Below are 22,730 nucleotides of genomic sequence, written 5' to 3'. Positions count from 1 at the left end.
CCCTCCTCATCCAACTTCACAAACACCTCGAGCCACAGACCACGGGTGGTAATTATTTTCTTTTAGAAAACCTTGCCCAATAATGACTCAGACCTGCATAACAAGCCAGCTCAAAGACTTTTGCATGAACACATAAATGAATGTGTATGCATACAAATAAATACATGGAAAAGGAAGTTCAAGATCACAGTGTCAGTACACTGTGGATTCTCCCCACATACCCCCTTTTCAGCATTAAGAATTGAACTCAAAGTTATGCATGTACCAGGCAAGCACTTGACCCACTGAGCCACGCCCTAGGTCCTGAATCCAGTGTTTTCACTGTCCTGACTTCCCTCAAGTCCAGACGATGGTCTCCATGAGCTTTAAGCATTCTCCCAAAAGGAGCTCCCAAAGCTGCATTTCTCTGCTGACCTATTGTAATAACTCGTGTCATGACAACAAGCCACGTTTTGCCATTGGTTTTGAGACAGATTCTTATTCTGCAGTCCAGGCCATATTGGAACTATGTAAGCCAGGATGGCATTGAACCCATGGTAACCCTTCTGCCTCAATCTCCTGAGTTGTGGGATTACAAGCTGTGATGACTATTCTTGGTTGTCAACTTGTCTAGATTTAAAATTAATATAAAATCCAAGTGGCTGGGTACAGCTATGAGGGATTTTTCTTAATTAAATCCTTTGAAGCAGGAAGACCCACATTTAATTCAGATGTTTTGAGGTGGGAAAGTCTTTACTTAATCATGGCCACCTTCTGGTAGCAGCCTCTGTAGAGGACATGGAAGAAGAAAGCGTTTGCCCTCAATCTCACTGCTACTTTCCTTCCTCCATTTGAGCCTACTTCTTCAGGATTTCAGTGCACACTGAAGACCAACTGAAACATCCAGCCTCATGGACTAAGCAACTACCACATTCTTGGACTTTCCCTGGGTAGATAGCCATTGCTATAGTAGCCAAACCATTCTAATAAATCCCATATTACATATACATATATGTAAATTTACATATGAATTAATATATCATAATATATTAATTGATATATTATAATTTATATATTAATCTATTAGTTTCTATTATATAATATATATTATAATTGCTCTAGAGAACCTTCCTTGACTTACAGGCATTTACTACCATGTCCTGCACAAGCACCTTTTTCATCTGTGAGATATTTCATGTACTTAGATGAAGGCTGTTAAAACTCTGCAAAACTCACGGTCATCTGAATACTGAAATCTCAGCCTTGCATTTCTCTGCCTTGCTCTTAAGTATGGGATTTGTATTAATACACGCTTATTATCCAGACTTCTACTCTCTCCACCACACAGATGAAAATCAATTATTTCCAGCATCCTAATCTCCTTGACCCCCGGGTGGAGAGTCAGACACATCACCAACATATCTGCAAATAATCTCACACAGCCTCCCACAAGCACAAACACCCTTTAACTTGTATATCCCTATGCATTCTGGATCTGGCCTATAGCGCAACCACATTTACTTTACTATAAATATGAAAAGGCTTAGCCTCAGAATCCAGAAGTAAAAGTGGACATTCCATAAATATACTTTACAATCATGCTGTAGGCTTATCCCATCCCAGCATTTTACTGGACTCAATCTACTAAGCTGTACCCAAAAAGTGTGACGTGCATATCAATTTTGACTTTGGGTAAAACCAACCTATAGGTAATTGTACATCATGTTATCCATAATACTGTTGTTATTAAATTGTATAATACAAACACCAATCTTGCAGTCTACTACTGCAAATCTAGAGGAGCTTGCTTACAGTGAGTCCTCTTTCCATAAGCCTTGTGCTCTATAAATCACTGATGCATTACTCTTACAAATCTTTCATAAGATTTTGAACACATTTTTATTAAAAATAAAAACCTGATATTGACTTAAGTTTAGACAGAATGATATTAAATTATTAAAATGTACCATCATGTTCCTCTCTCAAATGTTACCTAAATCTCTTCTGACTTCACTATATAAATCTGTTATTTAGTGTGCCTGTATGTGTGTGTGTGCCTGTATGTGTGTGTGTGTGTGTGTGTGTATACACACACATATATATACACATATATACATATGTATGTATTATGTATACATAGATATACATACACACATACATATGTGTATACCTGTGTGTGTTCACAAGGCTTCCTGCTTTCCTTCCTTCTTAGTTTCTCTTAGCCTTTACCTTCCTACTGACATTGCACAGCAGAGTTAAACTAAAACGTCCCACTTATCCACTAAAGGCCTCTAATCTGAGCTTCCTTTTTAAATTTCATGATTCAACTTATAAAAACTGAATCAGTATTTGCTTTTTCTTCTGTGGTTTAACATAATCCACTTAAACATCCTTTAAAGGAAGAGATTCTCATAGCAATCAAGAAACAGTAAAACGTGAAATAGAAGTTCAGAGAACTGGGTCCGTCTGATCTTTAGACCCACTACATCTATGCCTGTGCCTCCCCAGTTACCTCATAAAAATAAGAATAATGTAGACATCGGTTCCTTGTAAATACTAGAGTTTGAGGTCATCACAAAGTACTGAGCTGGCCTTGTTCCCGTCACACTGATCCTGATGTCATTTCCTCATTGGATAGCATGCTCAGATACCTCATATGCCAATTTAATACTATAGTTCCTCAGAGAAAACCAGAGGGTCCTTTTGTAAGGAACTTGGCGCCACCCTGAAACTTTGCAAGTACCAGTTCACATCCTTCCTCCACAGAGGGACAGCGTAGGCACTGCCCAAGGCTTCCTCCTTACCTGGGCTGGGCGGCAGGCAAGCGCACGAGAAGTGAGTGTTGTAGCCCACTCTGAAGTCAGAGTTGATAGGATAGTAATCCGCCAGCTTGATCATCTTCTTGAAAGCATCGTAGATGAAGATGAAGCTGATCAGAGAGGAGAAGCCTTCTTCTGTGAAACGAGTGAAATACTGAACCAGGAAGCTGGCGTCGGTGGCCACGAGAATGAGACACATGAAGGCTGACCACAGGCCAATCCAAAGACGAAACTCCAAGTAGTCAAAATTATGGTCCCTGGGAGGAAAAAAAAAAAAACAGGTATTTTGATGGTTCCTCCAGGAAACATGCAGAATCTAAAACCACTAAAGTGCCTACAGGATAGTTGCTGAAAATACAGACCACTTTCTGACATTACACAGGAAGCTCAAGTTTTATCAAGAAAAAAATTAAGCTTAAGGATTTAGTTTCAGGTTTTGTTTTTGTCTTTAGTTTTGGTTTTTTGTTTGTTTGTTTGGTTGGTTGGTTGGTTTGGTTTTTGTTTTTGTTTTTGGGTGGAAGGCACTTAGTACATTTAGTGCTAGTGTATATAACTCACTAATTTTTGATTTCAAAAAATAGGCTACACAGAGAAACCCTGCCTCAAAAAAAAAAACAAAATAAAATAAAATCAAAACAAACAAACAAACTTCTGAGGTGGTATAATTAATTTTATGTCAACCTGAGTTGGATATTGGGTGCCCAGATATGTGGTAAAACATTATTGTGTGTTTCCACAAGTCTCTGTCTAGAGACATTAACATTTAAATTCATGGGCTTTGGGAAAATGTGAACAGGCCTCATTCAGAAATGATGAACACTTTAGTATGAAGTTATGCTCTATAGATCTTCAAAGATATTCCAACCACAGCTTTACCTTCATTCCAGTTCTGTGTGTATCTGCATCTCTGCTGCTTAATGCTATGCATGTCTGTGTAAGAGAACTATACTACAGAGAAAAAAAAAGCCCTAAGTATTGAGAAAATCTTAGGATAGTTCTTATCCTAAGAGACACCTCCAGAACAAAAGAAACATTTTACTACCATTTGAGCCAACCAACATTTTTCTTAGGAGTTTAAAAACAACTAACTACCTAGTTTTACTTCCCTCACAAGATGAAAACTAGAATGATCTTTTGTGTTTGGTTGGTTGGTTTTCTGTTTTGTTTTTGAGAAAGGGGTCCACTCCATAGTACAGGCTTGCCTGGAACTCTACCTATAACTCGGGCTGGACTTAAAGTGAGAGCACTTCTGCCTCAGCCTTCCACATGCTGAAATTATGCGTGTGCACCACCATGCTCGGGACTGGAAGCTAAGGCACTCCAAATTTCTGCCAAGAATTCTAGAAGTTGTTATAGAATTGATGTTGCAAGAGAGGATAAGAAACAAATCTATTAACTGTTGGCAATTAAAACATCATGAGTTTGGACACAAAGGAAAAATGTACATGTAAGCTTAAATCCTAGAACCCAAACAGTATACACCAAAGTAGCTATTCTAAGAGACTTTCAAACTGCCAGGGTAGTTTAGTGAGAATGACTCAAATAAAAATCACTAAGTAAAGCAATGGCACTGTAAAGACCCCGCAGAATTTACAATTTCAAAAAGAAACAGAAGATGAGAATCTTTGTAGCACATCGGTTGGTAACCTATCATAACTACGCCTGATCCTGCCAAACAAGGGCTCAACTACAGCTCCTGAATGGGAAAATTATGTTGGAGAAAAACCAGGCAAGATGAACTAATAGCCACTTAGCCAAAGAGCTGTCCTGATGCTTTAGTGCGGTGGAGAGGCAAGTGAGTGACCAAATGGAGGCCTTAAACAGTACTTCCAGGACACGCTGGCAAGCTTTTCCCCATGGAGCATCTCAAAAGTAATGGGGAGCCACAAAGCACTTTCTGTCCAGAGGAAATAGCAGAGATACTGGTATTCTAAGAGAAGCAAGTGAATAAATTCACAGCATCATGACTAAAAGTAGCATTTATCACATAATAGGCAATGTTGACTTTAAGGCAGTTTTGCAAATGTTTCTCGTTTGCTTTACAACTGTTTTCAAATAAATTGCTTGAAACTATGTAACAGGACCAATTATGGTGAAACAGAAGGGAAAGTGGGAAAGGAACTCACTTGGTGGAAGGAAATACTCCGTAGCCTACAATAAGTAAAACAAACCAAGACACAAACATTTTCTGTAGATTCAGACTCTGATCACGTTTCATCCCATAAATCTCTCTGCAAGGCTCTGTCTGTTTGTTCCTGTTTATACTGCACGCTTGTTTAATCTTCCCATGAAGCCTTTCTTGTCTCACAAAATGTTTTTCTTAGACATATAAAAACTGTTTGACTCTCTCTATAAACTGACATGAATAAAATTCTTTCCATGTCCTTCTCAGAATTATGGTGGAAGAGAAATCTGAAATAATGATCGACAGAAGACTTACAATTTTATTGACACATGGCAACTTCAAGTGCTCAGAAGGCTTTAGCTGATGTTCTCTGCCTAGATGTTGTTGTTTTTGTTGTTGTTGTTGTTGTTGTTGTTGTTGTTGTTGTTGAAAAGATTTCAAACCCCACTGTCTCATTTAACTTATGATCAGGTTTCAATGACACACACCATTTCAAAAGATATTTGAGAGCCCTTAAATCCACAAGTACTATTATGGTTTAGTTTATATGAAATAGCCCCCTTAAGTTGTGGGCTTGAATGCTTGATCTCCAGCTGATAGCCTATTGGGGAAGGTTATGGAAGTCTTAGAAGGCAGGGGCCTACAGAAGGAAGTATAACCCAGGCGGTGAGCTTTGGAGTTGTACAGCCTGGCCCCGTGTCCTGTTCTCTCTCTGGTTCCTGACTGCCAAGGTCTCCTCATACTTCTTTCACCGTGCTTTCCTTGCCATGATAGGCTTTATTCTCTCTGAACTGTAAGCCACCATAAAGCCTTTCTCCCCCCTAAGTTAGATTTTCTCAGCGCATCCCCAGAACAGCAACAGAAAAGTAACTAATAGTTACTGTGTAGACGCTGGATATTCTAAAACAAAAATCTTAACATGTAACAATATGGAATGTGGAAATTCTGCAGAGGGATGCTCACAAGACACAACAGACTCTGTGATCTAAGGACCAGGACCATGCAATAAAGACAAATTTACCTTAGAAGTATATCAAGCACAACAGAAAGAGACAGGAATAACTGAATTTTACTTTGTATGTATTCACGTTTTAAAATAACAATTTAAGTAACTGACTTATCTCAACACCCCCCTACTTAAAATGATCCAGCAATTTCTAGAATAAAGTATTAGCATCACTATTATTCTTCAGAGTACTGGAAGCTACTACCTACAGCAGAGAACAGGGGAACTGAGCTTAGGATCCATGAACTAAGAACATCCTGTTTCTTTCATTAATGAACCATGCAACCCAGCACAATTCATTTTATTTCTTCAGCATCATGACAGAAAAGGACATTTTAAAGTGAGATCCAAGGAAAACTAAATAAGCAGGCTATTTACAAAAGCCTAACTCCCCCTCCCCTTAAAATGGCCCTCAGAGCTAACTGGAGCAGGGAGCCATTATCAGTCTCAGGCTTGTAAAGGTCAGACAAGGAATGGAGTTACAAGAGCCCTGGGAGCTAAAACTAGGCTAGACAGGCCACCTGACAGGGGCCAGTGTCAGGGAGCAAGCCAGGCTGCTGTGCTCTGAAAGCAGGGGATGATGGGAGAAAAGTGACATACTGAAACTCTGCTCTCTCTTCATTATCTAAAGCAGCAGGAAGCCCTGGAGGGCAAAGGAATCTGGGGCTTGTAGTCCTTGGGAGTCAGCCCTTCAGACCTGAAACAAGGCAATAAGGAAGAGCAGTACTGAAGAAGGAAGGGGCAGAAAACACAACAGATGGACCTCGTGGAATAACTGCAAACTAAGCTCTGGACAACTTAATCATTAAAGTCATTTTTGACTTCCAATATATTTTGGCAGATTCTTGGGTCAATTTCAATTGCTATTCTGCGCTCTATCCAGATGGAACAACATAGGAAATCAAATAGCTAGAGGGGCAGGCAGACAGACAGGCAAACTGATACATACTTGCTGAAATTAAACAGAAGTCTCTCAAACACCAAAACAGGTCCTGTGCTGCTCAAGATGGTGAGCGGTTGACCCGCAAAAAGGCAAAAGATGGCTCCCGAGACAGCAGTGCCCAGGAAACTCTCCAGTACACCCTGAAGGAAAGAACATTCAGGTGGTAAGGCAAAACCGAACCAGAGCCACGTCTGTTTCCCCCCCCCCACCCCCATTTTTGATGTCAGCCAAAGAATGAAGCTGTGTGCGTCATAACGCGCTCCCCAGCAAACAAGACACGCGTATATGAATCCCACCCCAGTTCTTTTCACATACGTGAAAGTATCCTTCCACGCACTGCAACGACTGAGATGTCTGAGGCACGGGAGGGCACCTCTGACCCTTAACATTCTATTGAAGGTTCAGTCAATAAAAATCATATTCTATAAATGCACCAAACAGAAAAACCAATTCAGGTTTTTTTTTTTTATCTATTTTTCTTGTCAGGGTTCTTCAGCGTCTGTTTCAGCATACTTGTACCTTGCACTTAGTAGGTACTATTAAGTAGCTATGATTTAAGCACAAAGCCTTTTTTTCCCTACCAGAGGAGATTTGAACATGATATGAAAACAAAGGGGACAAAAATAGTGATGTAGTTTTCACAATTATTTTATCTATGTTTTAATTTCATACACACATGCAATGCATTTTGATCACATCCATTCCCGTTCACCATATTGAATTGCTATACAGCACTCTCCATATTCACTTCCCAACTTAATATCCCCTCCTTATTTTTTTCTTCATGATCCACTGAGTCCTGTAAGTGTTGCACATGTGTGCACATGTGAGTAAAGGGCCATTCACTGACATGTGAGCAACCTAGGAGAAGTGACATTCCAGAAGAAAATTGACTTTTCCTCCCTCAGTGACCATCAAATGCCAAGAGTGCTCAGCCCGCCATTTGCAATTTTAAGCCACCAATTGTAAAAATGATGATGATGATGATGATGATGATGACGACGATGACGATGATGATGATGACTCACAGTGCCTGCTAATGCGTTTTCCAATCCAAACTGCACAAAAACTTCAGGGAATTTTATTGTTAGAGAAAATAAATGTGCAGAGGCATAAATGGCTAAAGTGTTGTTGACAATCTCTAACATCAACCCATTCTTTCCCTTTAGCATAACGAGCAGTAATACATGAAAGAGTCAATAATTTACAAAATGACCTTCCTTAACCATGTCATGGCGGGTACAAGTTCAAGTCTAGTAGGAGAGGCACACATAGGTCCCCACTTATACACATGAGTGCCAATGCACAGCTTGAGAGGTGTCATCCATTGTGTGTAGCCATCCCAACGCATTGTTCCTCACGTAAAAGAATCCAAGAAGGAAGCAGAACACAAGCAAGATGCATTTAGACAGACAAGACCAAAAGAAATCCCCTGGTCCGGCAAAACACCACTGTCTTGATTTCTTGACTGTTGGTATTGTGACATTCAGGTGAGTTAACAACGTGAGTGAACTGTGGATGAGAACTCTTGCATGTGTGTGCCCATCTAACCACACACACACACACATCACTCTTTACAAGTAATAAACATGTGCCTTACACTTGAAATGCTTAGCTCCTGTACATAACAGGCTTTTGCAAATTTTTCTTTTCCTTTTCCTTTTCTTTTTCTTTTTTTTTTTTTTTTTAGAACTCCTCTAAAAGCTAAGGATTTAAATGCTTCAACTGACCAGATAGTCCATTTACACAAGTAGTATAAGATGTGTTGCTTCTGGGAGAGTCTATGTACATGTAACAGGCAAAGAGATGGTGCATCATTCTTCGTCAAATACTGAAGAAATCTCTACGTCTTATCCTTAGCATAGGACCAAATCACAGCTCAGACTGGGTGTAAGGCAGGGTGTAAAATTGGAAAAGGGGAACTTGAGATTTAAGATCCCGGCTTGGCCTGCGGTGGCCATTAATCTCCGTGAGGGCAGGAACAAGGTCTTCCTGCGTCTTCTGTTTCTCTTCCCATCCTGCTGCCCACCATCCCTCCACGCGCTTTGCAGGCTCTCAGCAAGTGCTGAAGGAGGCGAAGACGCGCCCAAGTGACAGTCTAGGTCCCCTTATCAGAGGTCAAGAGCCTTTCATTAAAGACAGCGACCGATTTCTTCCAGAAAAGCACTGTGATTTATGGAAGCCGTGTGATGACTCAAAGGCAGATTATTTTTATTTCAGTACTTGATCCTTTGGTCACTGCTAGTTTTCCGTTCTGTGTCTGACAATCCTGAAGCAAAGACAGGTGATTTATTATACACACTGCGCTGGAAACTTGCTTAAACTGAGAGATGCTTCCAGCATTTCTGAGAAAAGAACTATTTTCACCACATTTTGACATGTTCTTCCTCACAACACGGACAAGTTTTAAATAATCTCAGGCAATAAAATGAATAATTCTAACTGTAACTAGAGTTTAATGAAACTTACAAAACAAATCATTGTAAACACCTTTTCTGATTTATCACAGCCAGTGTTCGCCAGTCTTGAATTTTACAAGAAAGCTGCATTGACTCAAGTCTTGTCAATAGCCGTGAGCCTTGATACTTATACATCTGACTTCTAGAAGAAACGAATTTCCTAGCACTTCACAAAGGTGCAGTTGGCTGGGCTTGGGGGTGTGGTTGCACGGGGGCCACAGGGTGCCTTGCCACTCTTGGATGGCTTTCTACCGTATTCCACTGCTGTCAGAGGTTACCTACTAGGAAACAGTAGAAAAAGCAGACAGCCGGCAATCAGGAAATCCAAAGTCTAGACTGTTCTGCCACAAGATGACCTTCAGAATGTCCCTTCACTTCTTTCAAGCCATAAAATAAATGGTGACAGAGTAGAGAAATGGGCTCTGGAGTAACAGTCTCAGGATGACTTACAGGCTGTATCACGTCCCCAGTGTGCTCTCTATCATGTACCTTAGGCCAGACAGTGTATACAGAGCATGCCTACCATTGTCTCTGATGGCTGAGCTTTTTGAATAACAGCAAGATCTCATATGCAACGTGTTCATTTGCATATAAGAAAAAAAGAGTGCACTAGATGATCTCTGAGGTCTCAGCTAGACGGCTCAGCACTAGGGCAAACCTTGCAGACACAGCTATGTGAACTTAGATCAGCTCCTCCACTCTCCGGAATCAAGAGTCTCTTCTGTCAAACCTCTGCTTACCTCACAGTGATTCCCAATTTTCTTTTTTTCCTTCTTTTTTGGTTTTTCGAGACAGGGTTTCTCTGTGTAGCCTTGACTGTCCTGGACTCACTTTGTAGACCAGGCTGGCCTTGAACTCACATCGATCAGCCTGCCTCTGCCTCCCAAGTGCTGGGATTAAAGGTGTGCGCCACCACGCCCGGCCCTCAATTTTCTTAATGCTTTAATCCAGTTCCTCATGCCGTGGTGACCCTCAACCATAAGATTATTTTGTTGCTCCTTCCTAATTGTAATTTTGCAACTGTTATGCCTCATAATGGAGAGGCAGGATATGTGATATGACCCTCAAAGGGGTCATGACCCACAGGTTGAGAACTGCTGGATTAATGAAAAAAGAGCTCAGAGCACAGTAGAACATCAAGCAGAGATGCTATATTAGGTCTCTTCCCTCATGCCTTCTCATCCCCTTCATCCCACCCAGAAACTTGTATATCTTTTCCTTTAAAACAGGAAAAAGGTGGAAAGCTGCAAGGAGTGGCAGGTAAAGAGAGAGATAGGTCCTCGGTGGGAAGGGGTGGGGCCTCTTGAAACCTGCAGGAAATTACAGACACCTTGGGAGCAACACCATGGCCTGAAGAGTAGCTTCCTTCATTAAAATGGATGCTTATAAGCAAAACAAAATAGTCTATTTCACATTACAGGATTGAAATCAAAACACACAAAACAATCTGTGACTATTTCTCTACTTGCCTGAGGGTGTGAAATTTAACCCAAGATATGCTCTGTTTTTCTTTCACAACAGCCAGGAAAAGTAGAACAAGTCTCAAAACTTCAAAATCAAGCACACAAAAAACTAAACCAAGTAGGAGGAAGAGTCAAGAAATGTTAAAATACAGCTTCGTTTGAAATATTTGCATTTCGTGATCTTAAGCCACTTGGGACAAGAACTATAAGTAAACACACACACACACACACACACACACACACACACACACACACACACACACACACACAGAGAGCCATGTAAAGCAAACAGACCCAAGAGAACCAGACATTAGACATTAATGATACAGCTTTCAACCTCACTGCAATTTATCTTCACATTAACACTACAAGATAACTTTTGTGGCTCTATATCCTTTTTGGTAAGGACCTTATTGTCTGGATTAATAACTGTTAACCCTTCGTAGGAGGGCTTGCTTGACAGCAGTAAGAAGAAAGGGGGTAAAACAACATAAAGGCTGAGGGAAAAAAAACACCAGATTCCCCATTTCTTAGACAATTTGCAAACTAGTAGGACTTAGAAAATAAAATATTTCAGTGGCATTAAATGACAGAGCATTCACCAATATTACTGTGATATGACAAGCTTTAAAAAATGTGTTGTTTTTTTTATTTCTACTCATAAAGAGAGAAAATTTAGCTCATTCTTGGGATGATTCGCATGAACTGTGCAGCTTGCTGAATAATAAAATTAAATTTATGTAGATGAGTCTTTGAATCTGAACTTTAACTGAGATAAATGAGGTGGGTGATGCCACTAGAAACAGTAAGACAAATCCAACTCCATTGTAATTTTTACCATTTTGGAGAATTTGTTTATTTACATAAAGGTCGTGATTTGTAGCTCAGGCTGCCTTTGAAAGCACAGTTGTCTGGCTGAATTCAGATTCATGATCTATCTATCTTCACCCCCTGAGTGTTGAAACCTGCATGAACTCCAATGTAATGTCCCCAGCAGAAGCTATACCACACTATCAAAAGTAAATTAAGAAATGATACTAGTGGAGGCTAGAGAGGAGGCTCAGCGGGTCAGAACAGACAGCTCTTGCAGAGGACCTGGATTCAGTTCCCTGAACCCACATGGCACCTCACAGCTTTTTGTCACTCCAGTTCCAGGGGATTCAGCCATCGGCTGCTCACCTCTGCAGACACCAGGCACATACATGCGCACGTGCAGGAAAAACACTCATACATATAAATTACAAACAAATGAATCTCTTTTTAAAAGTCAAATTCGGGGTCACATGAAAATTACCAGAAAAGGGTATATATGTGTTTGTCCGTTGTTATAATATTAATTCTTCATATCCGTACAGAGCAATTCAATTGGCAATGAGGCCTAGAGACGCAGCTTTCCGAGTTCCCAGGTAATTCTCGGGAGGCCCATGTTTGAGGTTCGCCCATTCAAACATCTTTCTCCTGCTTCACAACAGCATTAAGAGCTGCTTACACACCCCACACACCCACACTGGGGGAAGAGTTGGCTCTTGAGCCTTTGCTTCTAATTCCACAGTGTGGCTTCGTTCTGTAATGTTCCAGCCCTGTCCAAAGGAAGCGCCGAATCCTTCTGGCCACGCTCCCTGCTGTGTGCTTTGTCATAAACAGGACTGCAAGCCACACTACCAGCAGAAACAAAAAAAATCAGAGAAGACGAACTACACCTCTGTTTGAGAAAGGCATGTGCCCAGGTCTTCAACAAGAGAGTTTGAACTCTCTTGGAACGGAAAGGAAGGGCAAGATACAGAGACTTCAAATTCTTTGAGGAGATGTGACCGTATATGTGAAACACCCAACTCCAGTCTAACACTACACAAAAATCAATTCCAGATGGATTAAACACTAAACAGAAACACAAAAGAACTGAAGCATGTGGATAAATATTTTTCTAATCTTTGGGGAGGGGAAGCCTCTTTAAATATATCATGCAAACAAGAACAGAAGGCTTGACTGTTGAAGTTAAAAAACTGTACAGCCACAGAAGCTACAAAAACAGTTAAAAGGCATTACGGGCACTAGAAAAAAAAATATTTTTGTTAATATTTCCCTAACAAGTTAAAGCAAATCTCCTTATTATACAGAGCATAATAAGGAAAATCTAAATGCCACCAAGTGAGAATACAGCAAGGGCACACACATTGAGAAGAGTGGAGGGTTAGTACAAATGTGAACAGATATCCTGGCGGACTGAACCCCAGGAGTAGAACCAAATTACAGCAAACCATACTTTTTCAACACACAGCATAGCAAAAATGAGAATCCAGGGGAAAAATTTGTTTCACTAGGGGTACCCAAGTGGGTACTCGTGCACACTGTTGGTAGAAATACGAATTAGTATAATCTTTGTGAGTATAATTTGAAATAAAAACAACTTTAATCAACATGGTGCACAGTAATTTTTTTCCTAGGGATTTACCCTAGGGAGATAATTATAAATAATTAATGTATAGCTAATAACCATAGTATTCATTAAGAAGAAAAAAATGGGATAAACTGAAAATATAAGTTTATTAGATAAATTATAATGCATATATCATGTGATAGTCACTAGAATTATGTTAAAGAACTTATTAAAGTAGAAAGTGCCCATGAAATATAACTTATAAAATATGAATATGTAATCTCATTTACATAAAATCCTATATGTTTGTCTACCTGTGTATGCATATTTTGCAATATGTATGAAAAAGTATAATAAAAATGTCATATTAAAGAAGCTATTTTCCAATAAGCTAAAAAAAATTCATTTTTACTTTAGCATCATTTGGGACTCCAATTTTATCCAAATGATTTTAATATTCTGAGTTTACAAAGGGCTTTCTAATAAAATAACACAAATGACTTAATTCTGCCAATAAAACTTAACTCAGAACTTGTAAAGCACACTTTTATTTGTGTGTGGAGGGGTGTGTGTGTTCACCTATGTATGTTCAGGTAGGCAGAGCATGCCTGCATATGTATATACATGTGTGCGGAGGTCCGGGGTTGCTCTCTGGAGTCTTTACTGATCATTCACATCCTATGCATCGAGGTGGGGTCCCCCAACTGCACCCAGACCTCAGCAGGCAGCTACGCTAGCAGCCAGCTTGCTCTGGAAATACGCTGTCTCTGCCACCAGAGCCATCATTACAAGGGGTCTGCCAGGCTATATTCCCCAGGCATTTATGTGGGTTCTTGAGGTCCGAAGTGTGGTCCTCACACTGGCAAGACATGCCCTTTAATCAATGAGACATCTCCCTGGCCTGTAAAACATGTTCTTGAAGCTAAAGTTCCTTTCTGGAACCATGGGGTAAGCAGAATGGATTCCTTCCTTGGTCACTAAAGAGGCTTGCTCACAATATCAAATTGCATCATCCCCACAGGCTATTCCTGCTCCACACATTGAAGCTAGAATATGTGGCTGTACAGATTAATATATTTCTGTCTTTCCTACTTCTAAGGGAAAACCATTTTGGTGCCAAAGAGCAGTCGTCAGACAGCCAGAAATGATTGTCCATTTCTCAGTAGATTATCAATACCCGCCAATCCTGCTGCTGTAAAGGATGCGTGATAGGCACTGCAAAAAAAAAAAAAAAAGTACCTTTCTCACCGGCATAGGAAATTATGCTTTTCCAACTTGAGCAGATTGATGAAAACGTCTCAGCACAGCAGAATGTTAAAATAAAGCCTCAAATTTGGAGTTGCTAGCTATAAATGTTCCATATTATGAGACAAGTTCTCTTAAAATGTGCTCTGTTAGGCTCCATAAATATCACAAAATTCACAGAATGCTAAAAATCTTACTGCGTTCTTTTGCTGAAAGATTTGTGGAAACAGGATTATATTTACTCCTGGAAAAAATTAAAATGACTTTTCTTCACTCAGTTCTCACTCGAGACTCTGCTTAGTCATTCACAATCAAGTGCAGAGTTACATTGAAATACATGTTCTGTATTCTACCGAAGATCGATTTTTAGATAACACAGGACTTGCCACAAGACATCAGAGAGTCTTCCTGACACTAGTATCTTCTTCAAAGACTAAACAATGGCTCATATTGTTAATAAAGAAAATTTTTCTTTATAGAATGGCTAACTGAGCCTAGGGCTCTATCCTATGAGTATCAAGTGCTCTGGCCCCGAGTTATTTCTTCAACTTTTATTTTACTTTCATTTTGGGATAGAGTCTTACCAAGCTGCCCATGCTGGTCTAGAGCTTGAAATCCTCCTGCCTCAGCCTCCTGAGTAGCTAGAATTATAGGCTAGCTAGAATTACCATCAGACCCAGCTCCACATAATAATTCTTAGAATGAAAAACCCTTAACTGTAATAAGTTCTAGTGGAACGTATTTATATATCAATATTTAAGAATTAAATTCAAAGTATTTAAGTGAACAGAGCAAATATAATACTTATTTGGCAACCAAGAATGTAAATATGATATTGGCATTTGTGGTGTCATGATTTAATTATGACGGGGATGAGATTTCAGAACAGCGGGGCTGAGAGCTGTTTCTTTACTGTATGGCAAGAAAAATACAGAATCAACTTGATGGGATTTATCAAGAAGGAGAAGTGACACGCCATTCTCAGCCTTCAGGAATCTATGAATCTCTACACTCTAACAGAGAGAAATGGGCAGAAGCTGGGTTTAGAGTCTACAGGACTTTAAGGTTGACAGAATAGTTCAGTTGCTCCAAGAAACCTAAGCTAAACTATATTCCCCCTACTTATCTTTATAAGAAATCTGTAAATGACCTCTTTGTAAACCCCACTACCTCCAAAGAGCTTCCTGGTTGGCAAAAATATATCTCTTAACGTCGGGGGATGCATGACGTCATTTGTGCTGGCATTACAGTCTAATCAAGCTGGCAGCCACTGTAGCCTCAACTGCTTTATTCTGAACACAGTTCCATGAGAAATGATCTTTGTTACTCCAAGATGATCTATCTGTTCTAGTCTCGGTTTCTCTCTCTCTCTCTCTCTCTCTCTCTTTCTCTCTCTCTCTCTCTCTCTCTCTCTCTCTCTCTCTCTCTCTCTCTCTCTCTCTCATACACACACATGCACACAACTGCACAATGATATATAAATAGATAAGATACATATGTATGTATTTGATAAATAGATGTTATACAGATGATAGGTAAGTAGATAGATAGATGATAGAAAGGTAGGCATATGATAGATTACATAGATACATATAGATGGATGGATGGGTAGCATCAGCCCTGGAATCGATGTTTGAGAACAAATTCTCATCCTCAAACAAGCCAGAACCCCTGAAGAGAAGCTGTCAGGAGCGCATGCTCAGACACCAGCCCTGCAGTGAGTCATCTGTGTTTTCACAACATGCTTCTCCCCAGCACCCTTGTCTATTTGCAGCCTGACAATAAAGGCCCTATCCAAGCCATCACTGAGCCATCTGCCTTTCAAAGCAGGGACGCTGTTCTCAGTTGCCTCCCTGCGCTGCTTCTGCTGCGGAGACTTAACCTGCTGCCGTGCTTTGTGAAGGGTGTGACACAACTGCAGACGCTCGGCTTTGCCCGGTGCTTTCCGTAAGTTGTTACCATGGGTAACTGGAGGCACAGGACTTGAACCCTCAAATAAGCCTGTGATATACCATACTAGGACATTGTAAGGGCACACACAAAAAAGGATATTCCTTCAGTATCCTAGCTACAACTGCCACCCTCCTAGGGTTCTTACCTATTTTTTTCTCTCTCTCTCTCCCGCTAGCACATAAAAATTTACCCATTTAATACATGGTAGGCACTCCATAAACATTTGCAAAGACATGAATTAATGCCTGTAATATACCTATAAAATGGCTTGAGATATATCACCAAGTCCATGGAGTATTTTATTGTCCTAATGCCAAGTCAAAAAGACTTCTGCCAGGGGATTAAACGAACCCATTCATCACGAGATCAAATTCAACGTGTCAAACCTACTCACTATCTAGGTCTTAAAACAGAAAAAAAAAACCTATTCATTAATTTTCAGTTCCACAAATATGTAATAATAAGCACACCTTTTCTATCCTTCCTTTTCAATGTTTCTGCCACCCCACGTGACTCCTTCAGGCTGTCTTTGAGAAGGACTTTGCCAATTTAGCTTCCTATATGAGACAAGTAAAGTATGTTCTTCAGTGTCTTCATTCACAGAAACCTTTACCATTCTACTTACATTCACTTCCAACAAGATTGCCAATGGAGATTACAAAATACATTAATAAAATATTTAAAACATGTCCAAAATAGTCTCGTGAGTCTGTGTAACTTTGAGTTACCAGCTTCCCAGACTAATATCCAACAAATATTTGGGGCACCACTTAACACATGGACACTTTAATTCATTTGTGCTTTTCCTGACACCTTCAGAACCAGAAAATAACCAGGGAACTTCCCAGACAATACACAGCAGCACAGAAACCCCAGGATACCTATTTATATTATACAACAAATTCTACTGTCCCAAGGACTCATTCAAATAGAAAAGACCCCTGGTCTTAGGTGCTACATTCTAAAGTTAAATCTGGGATGGAGATTTGGCTCTGAGGTAGAGCACTTGTGCTGTGTACTGGATAGTTTTACACCAGCTTCACACAAGCTGAAGTCATCTGAGAGGAGGAAACATCAACTAAAAAAAAAAAAGTCTCCATAAGATCTGACTGTAGGCAAGGCTGTAGGGCATTTTCTTAGTGATTGATGAGGAGGGCCCGGCCCATTGTGGGTGATGTAATCCCTAACCTGCTGGTCCTGGGCTCTATAGGAAAGTAGGCAGAGCAGACCAGAGAGAGAAAGACAGTAAGTAGCACCCCATCACCACCATGACCTTGCATGGGCTCCTGTCACCAAGTTCCTGCCTCGTTTGAGTTCCTCTCCTCACATCCTTTGGCGATTATCAGTAATGTGGAAGTGAAAGCCAAATAAACTCTTTCCTCTCCAAGTTTCTTTAGTCGTGGCATTTCATCACAGCAATAGAAACCCTATCTGGGACACTCGGTACGCCCAGGGCCCTGAGTTCAATCCCCAGCACCCCTATCTCACCCACCACATGCGCAAAACCCTAAAGCTAAATCTCACAAGACTATATAGGCTGTATTTCAGAGAAGCATTGAATATATATATAGGCAGTATTACAGTGTCATCATTTCAATGAGAACAATGTTCACGAAAATAACTCTTAGATATGTGCATACACACACACACACACACACACACACACACACACACACACACACACACCTCTGTATCTCCTAACAAAATCTGGCTTTGTTCTTAACCATTGGCTCTAAATCAGATAGTGCATCCTTCAAGCATCATCAGAGAAGTTTTTTTTGTTCAGGGGACACTAATCAACACAGAAAGGCACAACTAACTGATCAAAGTATAGAGAGTAAGTATCTAGGGCGTGTCTGGCCATCGGTGCTGTATCAGTACACATCCTTCCTCACAAGGTTTGAGAATCATCCCAGACGAGGAGAAGAGGGGCTCTCAGCCAAAGATTGAAGAACTGGACTAAATCGGGGTCCTCTGAAAAGCACAGCACTGCTGGACTCTTGTGGCCACAGCAGCTGTGCTTGCCTGCCCAGTGCTTGCATTATCTCAAGCCATTCAGCAAGCTCTCATGGAGACAGGATGGCTCAAGCTTCCTTCTGAGGAGGTATGGACAGGGGATGGCTTTTAGGGTAGGAAGAATCAGCTATGTTTAAGAAAGTGACGTCAGCCATGCTTCGGTGGATGGTCCACACCCTTGAGCATATGGACAGCACAAGTTGGATTTAGAGGGTTATTCTCAAAAGAGGTCATGAAGTTAGGGGCACAGGGGTGAAGAGCAGCCATGAATCTGGAAGGACTTAAGAAGAGGAAGGAACGAATATGATCAAAACACGGTGGGTGCACTTTTGAAATTCTCAGGAATAAAAAATAATTACAAAGCAAAGGGAAAGCAAGTGAATATAATGTTATGATGGGTGTTTAAGAGTAAAATACTTATTTACATACCAAAGCTTTAAATAAACAGCTGAAGCCGTCACAGATGCATTTTTTAAATGCCACAGATTTCTTTGATTTCCCTAACACGTGGCTGCGTGTACTAGCTTTATGCTGGCCTCAAGGTGTTTCTTCAGTGGTTTCTTTTCCAGCTAGTTTCCTAAATGATCTGCCTTAGTGAGCATTATGTTGTAACCTGGATGAGAAATTGCTGCCCAGCTTGTATCTAGGTCACAGTTTATAAAAAAATTTTATTACTGTTACAATTTAGTGGTTTATCCCCATCTTATGAATGAAGGTATCTTTGGCAGGGGTGGCAGCAAAACACATGCCGCCCAGGGGCAACACAGAGACTCATGTTCTTTGACCAGCATAATGTTGGTTTTTCAAATGATCCATGGCAATATTTAAGAGCTACAAGATTTCAATCAGAGTTTGAATTTTCAGTGCATCTTTGAAAGTCAGAAAATGAAGCAACGTTAGGTATACAACCTTGTGCGGTGAAACAGTGGCTGGTACTCCTTCAACCTTTAAGAGGGCCCGTACTGTGAAGATGCCCAAGTTCATCTTGTGGAGAAGCCATGTGGAGTGTCCCCTAGGACCCAGCTGCTCCAGACACTCCAACCCAGGCACTATGTGGGTAGAAGCCACTAGACAAGTTCAAACTCTGGTGCCACCTAACTGTAATATGTACGAAGGGTCAAAGAAAGAGCCACTCAGCTGAGCCCACAGCCACCACATCCATGAGATAAATGTAATAAAAAAGAGCAGCTTTATATATATAATGGACAAGCATACTTAACCTAAAATATGATTGGGTTACTTTTCCCTTGGTAGTTGGTACCACAAAAGTGTTCCTGTCTCTTATCTTGTCTTTGCATTTAGAAAGGGCTCTAGAGCGTAGATATATACTGGAGGCAAAGTAGAAATGTAACAAAAGTAATCTGGGGGAATTGGCTACATTTACAAGCTAAGAAGCTGGGCGGCAGCATGTGTGAACTGCACGTGGGTTGAACACTAATGGACAAGAAAGTAGAAGGACAGAGTTCAAAAGGGCTTCAACGGAGGTTCAGCTCCATTTCACTGTGTACTCAGTACCTAGTACAACCTAGTACCTAGTACCTAGCCTACTGTTTCTAATGCCTAGGTCAACGTAAGTCATTTGTCACGTGGTGTTCTAATTGATGAGGGTGGTGGATTTACATCCTTTCTCTTATTGAGATTGTAGCTACTACTGATATGAAAGGACAGCAAATGCTACCTTCACATAAACCAACAAACTGTGGTTGTAATTGATGTTGTAACATTAGCCCAGCCAGGTTCTTCACAGCTCAGTGAGAGACAGTCTGAGAATAGAAGAAACGACTTCAGCTGGGATTCACTAAAGCTCAGTTCTACTGGCAGACATGCAAATCCAGCCTTGAGCAACCCACTCCACTGCTCGATGCGATACTGTGGATTTGCTCATGTTAGAACAAGGGCAAAGAGTCAGCCATCACACATTCGCAAAGAGTGTGATCGCCAAGTGACACCGAATATGGCCCATACATTCCAGAACCTGGGAGCTCTAAATCTTGTCGCCACATAGAATCCAAGCAGCTGATTCGGTTTTGCCCAAATAGAATTTGTAGATCCTCATTTCCTCCCCTTTCCTTTCCCCACTTGTGAGTCAAGCCAGATTTTCATCGAGCTATTTTGGTAATTACTAACATGCTGGAAATACAGCAGCGAGCCAGAAGCAAAGCAAAATGCAGCATCCAGCAAAAGAAAGAAAATCACGCTGAGTAACTGAAAGGCCATCTGCTCCTCACGGAGCAGCAGGGGTGAGGAGGACAATCTGCGCCGGACTATTTGTGTCCCCTCTCAGATCAGACCCACCTGCATGTTGTCGGTGGCATCCCCAAGCAGTCCTCCGAAAGTGATGGCGTTGGTCACCGTTGCCAGATAAATGAAGAGGATTGCCGAAAGAGCCTGGATGTTCAAAGCATCGTAAAAGTCGCTGGCAAAAAAGGGTGCTTTCCTCTTGATGTCCTTAATTAATCCACCGCAGAACCTGGGCAGGGAGAAAGCAAACATGTGATCAAATATAAGATACACAGCCATCGAATTCATCAAGACATCAGTCACTGCAGCACAAAGGCTTTGGACTTAAAACGTTTGAGTCATTGACAAGATACTATTGAAGATAGTTTCATTCAGATGAGACAGAAGAAGAAAAAAAACTGTAAAGAAATATATCTTCTTTTGCCTCTCTTTTTTGGTTTCCAGAATAGGTCCAACATCCTCCAAAGATCATCCCATTGGTCTTTAGTTGAGAGCACTGAGTAGATAAATTATAATTTTCCATTCTCCAAAGGCAAACATCCAAACACATTGTACATCATATAAATCCCGTTACAGTGTTGTCATAATGTCATCTCATCCCCACTGCGTGAGGGTGAGAGCTGGGGAGAGGCACACAATCTGCTATTACTCTATTTGCTGGGGAAACGACATTGAATAACACTTGCCCTGAAGTTCTGACCTCATGGAGTTTCCTTTTGGAGGATCAAAGGGTAGACAGTAAGATAAGTAAATAAAAGCCAAGAAAAAAAATTAAATGGAGGTGGTAGTTACATAGTTCTAGAGAAGAGGAGCTGGAAAATTATAGATAAACAGAAAGCTAGAATGGGCCTCAGAGGAAGTAAATTTAGAATAAACTCCCCAAATCATGAAGTGATGAAGGTGTGCCTGTACGTGATGGGCAAATGTATGGACTGAGCCCACACTCCAGCCTGTTTTTCTTCCAAGAGAACCTAACGAACCAGCCTTTCTCAGAGAGTGTGACTTCTGTGCAAAGTGCCTCTTTCTAAAACCTGACGCCTCAGCCTCAGCTCAACTGAGCAACCTATCTCTGTACCCTTGATACACACAGGATCATGCAGCCACTAAATGCATGTGGCAAAGAGAGAGATGAAAAAAGGCAATGGCAGTCTGATGCAATTCAACACATTAAATTCCATAACTCATATCTGGGCTATAAGTAGAAAGTGACCAAGTTATTCCTAGTGAAAATAGGTTATAAAGAACGGTAGTCATTCACTGCATGATGACATTGAGGTCAGTGGTGGACCACATATGTGGGACCACATGTCACAAGATGATAATGGAACTAAAATGACACCATCATATAGAAGCATCATTAGCTATGACAATATTGTCCCATGCAGTTCTCTCCTGCATGTCATGGTGGCATTAGTAGACCTACTCTTCTGGGAGGTATATAAAAGCATATAGTAATTCCACACATACATAGCTGTGTTGCCAGTTCATGTGTTTGCTATGCTGCACCTTTTATTGTTACATTGGCGAATACTCCTTCTACTTACAAAAGTAAGTGTACTGTAAAATAATATGCCATGCTATGCTTCCAATGGCCCCATACAGGCCATCCTTAGCTTGTCTTTTGACTATACCAAGAAGCCCCATTGAGTAAGTGGTTAATGGCCACTGACTTGTGTAGGGACACTCTATGACATTTGCACGATGACCAACGATAGAGTTCTAGACCCTACCTCCTCACTATGCAATACATAAGGTGCGGGAGGCTTTTACTCTTCATTCTTTCAGAGGAAGGGAAACAATGTACAGGGAAGGAATGATATCATGACAGCCACACAGGAGACCTAGTCAGTCTTCAGTCATCCCCACCACCCATGCTCACCTGCCATGGACTTAGCCCTTTCTGTACTATCCCATCAGTCACTCTGTGGGTCACACTGGCCGGATGTCACTCTCCAGAGTTTTCTATGCCTTAGTCCCTTTTCTCAACTCACACCTATATAGACTGCCTCTCACCTACTTGAACACCTCCTTTGAGTGTTGGCCTTGGCTGCAGGGTCCGCTCAGATAATTCTGTCTAAAAATGTAACACTATTCATCATGAAAG

The 22,730-nt window shown here is 40.9% G+C and overlaps 1 protein-coding gene across 4 annotated transcripts in view; it reads right to left on the bottom strand.

The window, feature by feature from the left end:
* The window catches only part of SLC4A4 (solute carrier family 4 member 4), a 320,437-nt gene that overhangs the window by 69,493 nt on the left and 228,214 nt on the right, over positions 1-22,730 (bottom strand). For all 4 annotated transcript variants that reach the window (XM_084758174.1, XM_084758173.1, XM_084758176.1 and 1 more), the window contains 3 exons: positions 20,681-20,855; positions 6,879-7,012; positions 2,784-3,055 (listed from right to left, as the gene is read on the bottom strand). In XM_084758174.1, coding sequence (XP_084614300.1) covers positions 2,784-3,055; positions 6,879-7,012; positions 20,681-20,855 — 581 coding nt within the window. The remainder of the gene's footprint in view (positions 1-2,783; positions 3,056-6,878; positions 7,013-20,680; positions 20,856-22,730) is intronic.

The sequence above is a fragment of the Acomys minous genome, assembly GCF_964271855.1.
Source record: "Acomys minous genome assembly, chromosome: 15".
NCBI lineage: Eukaryota > Metazoa > Chordata > Mammalia > Rodentia > Muridae > Acomys > Acomys minous.
The sequence above is the reverse complement of the archived record's forward strand: the minus strand, read 5'-3'. Positions and strand labels throughout refer to the sequence as shown.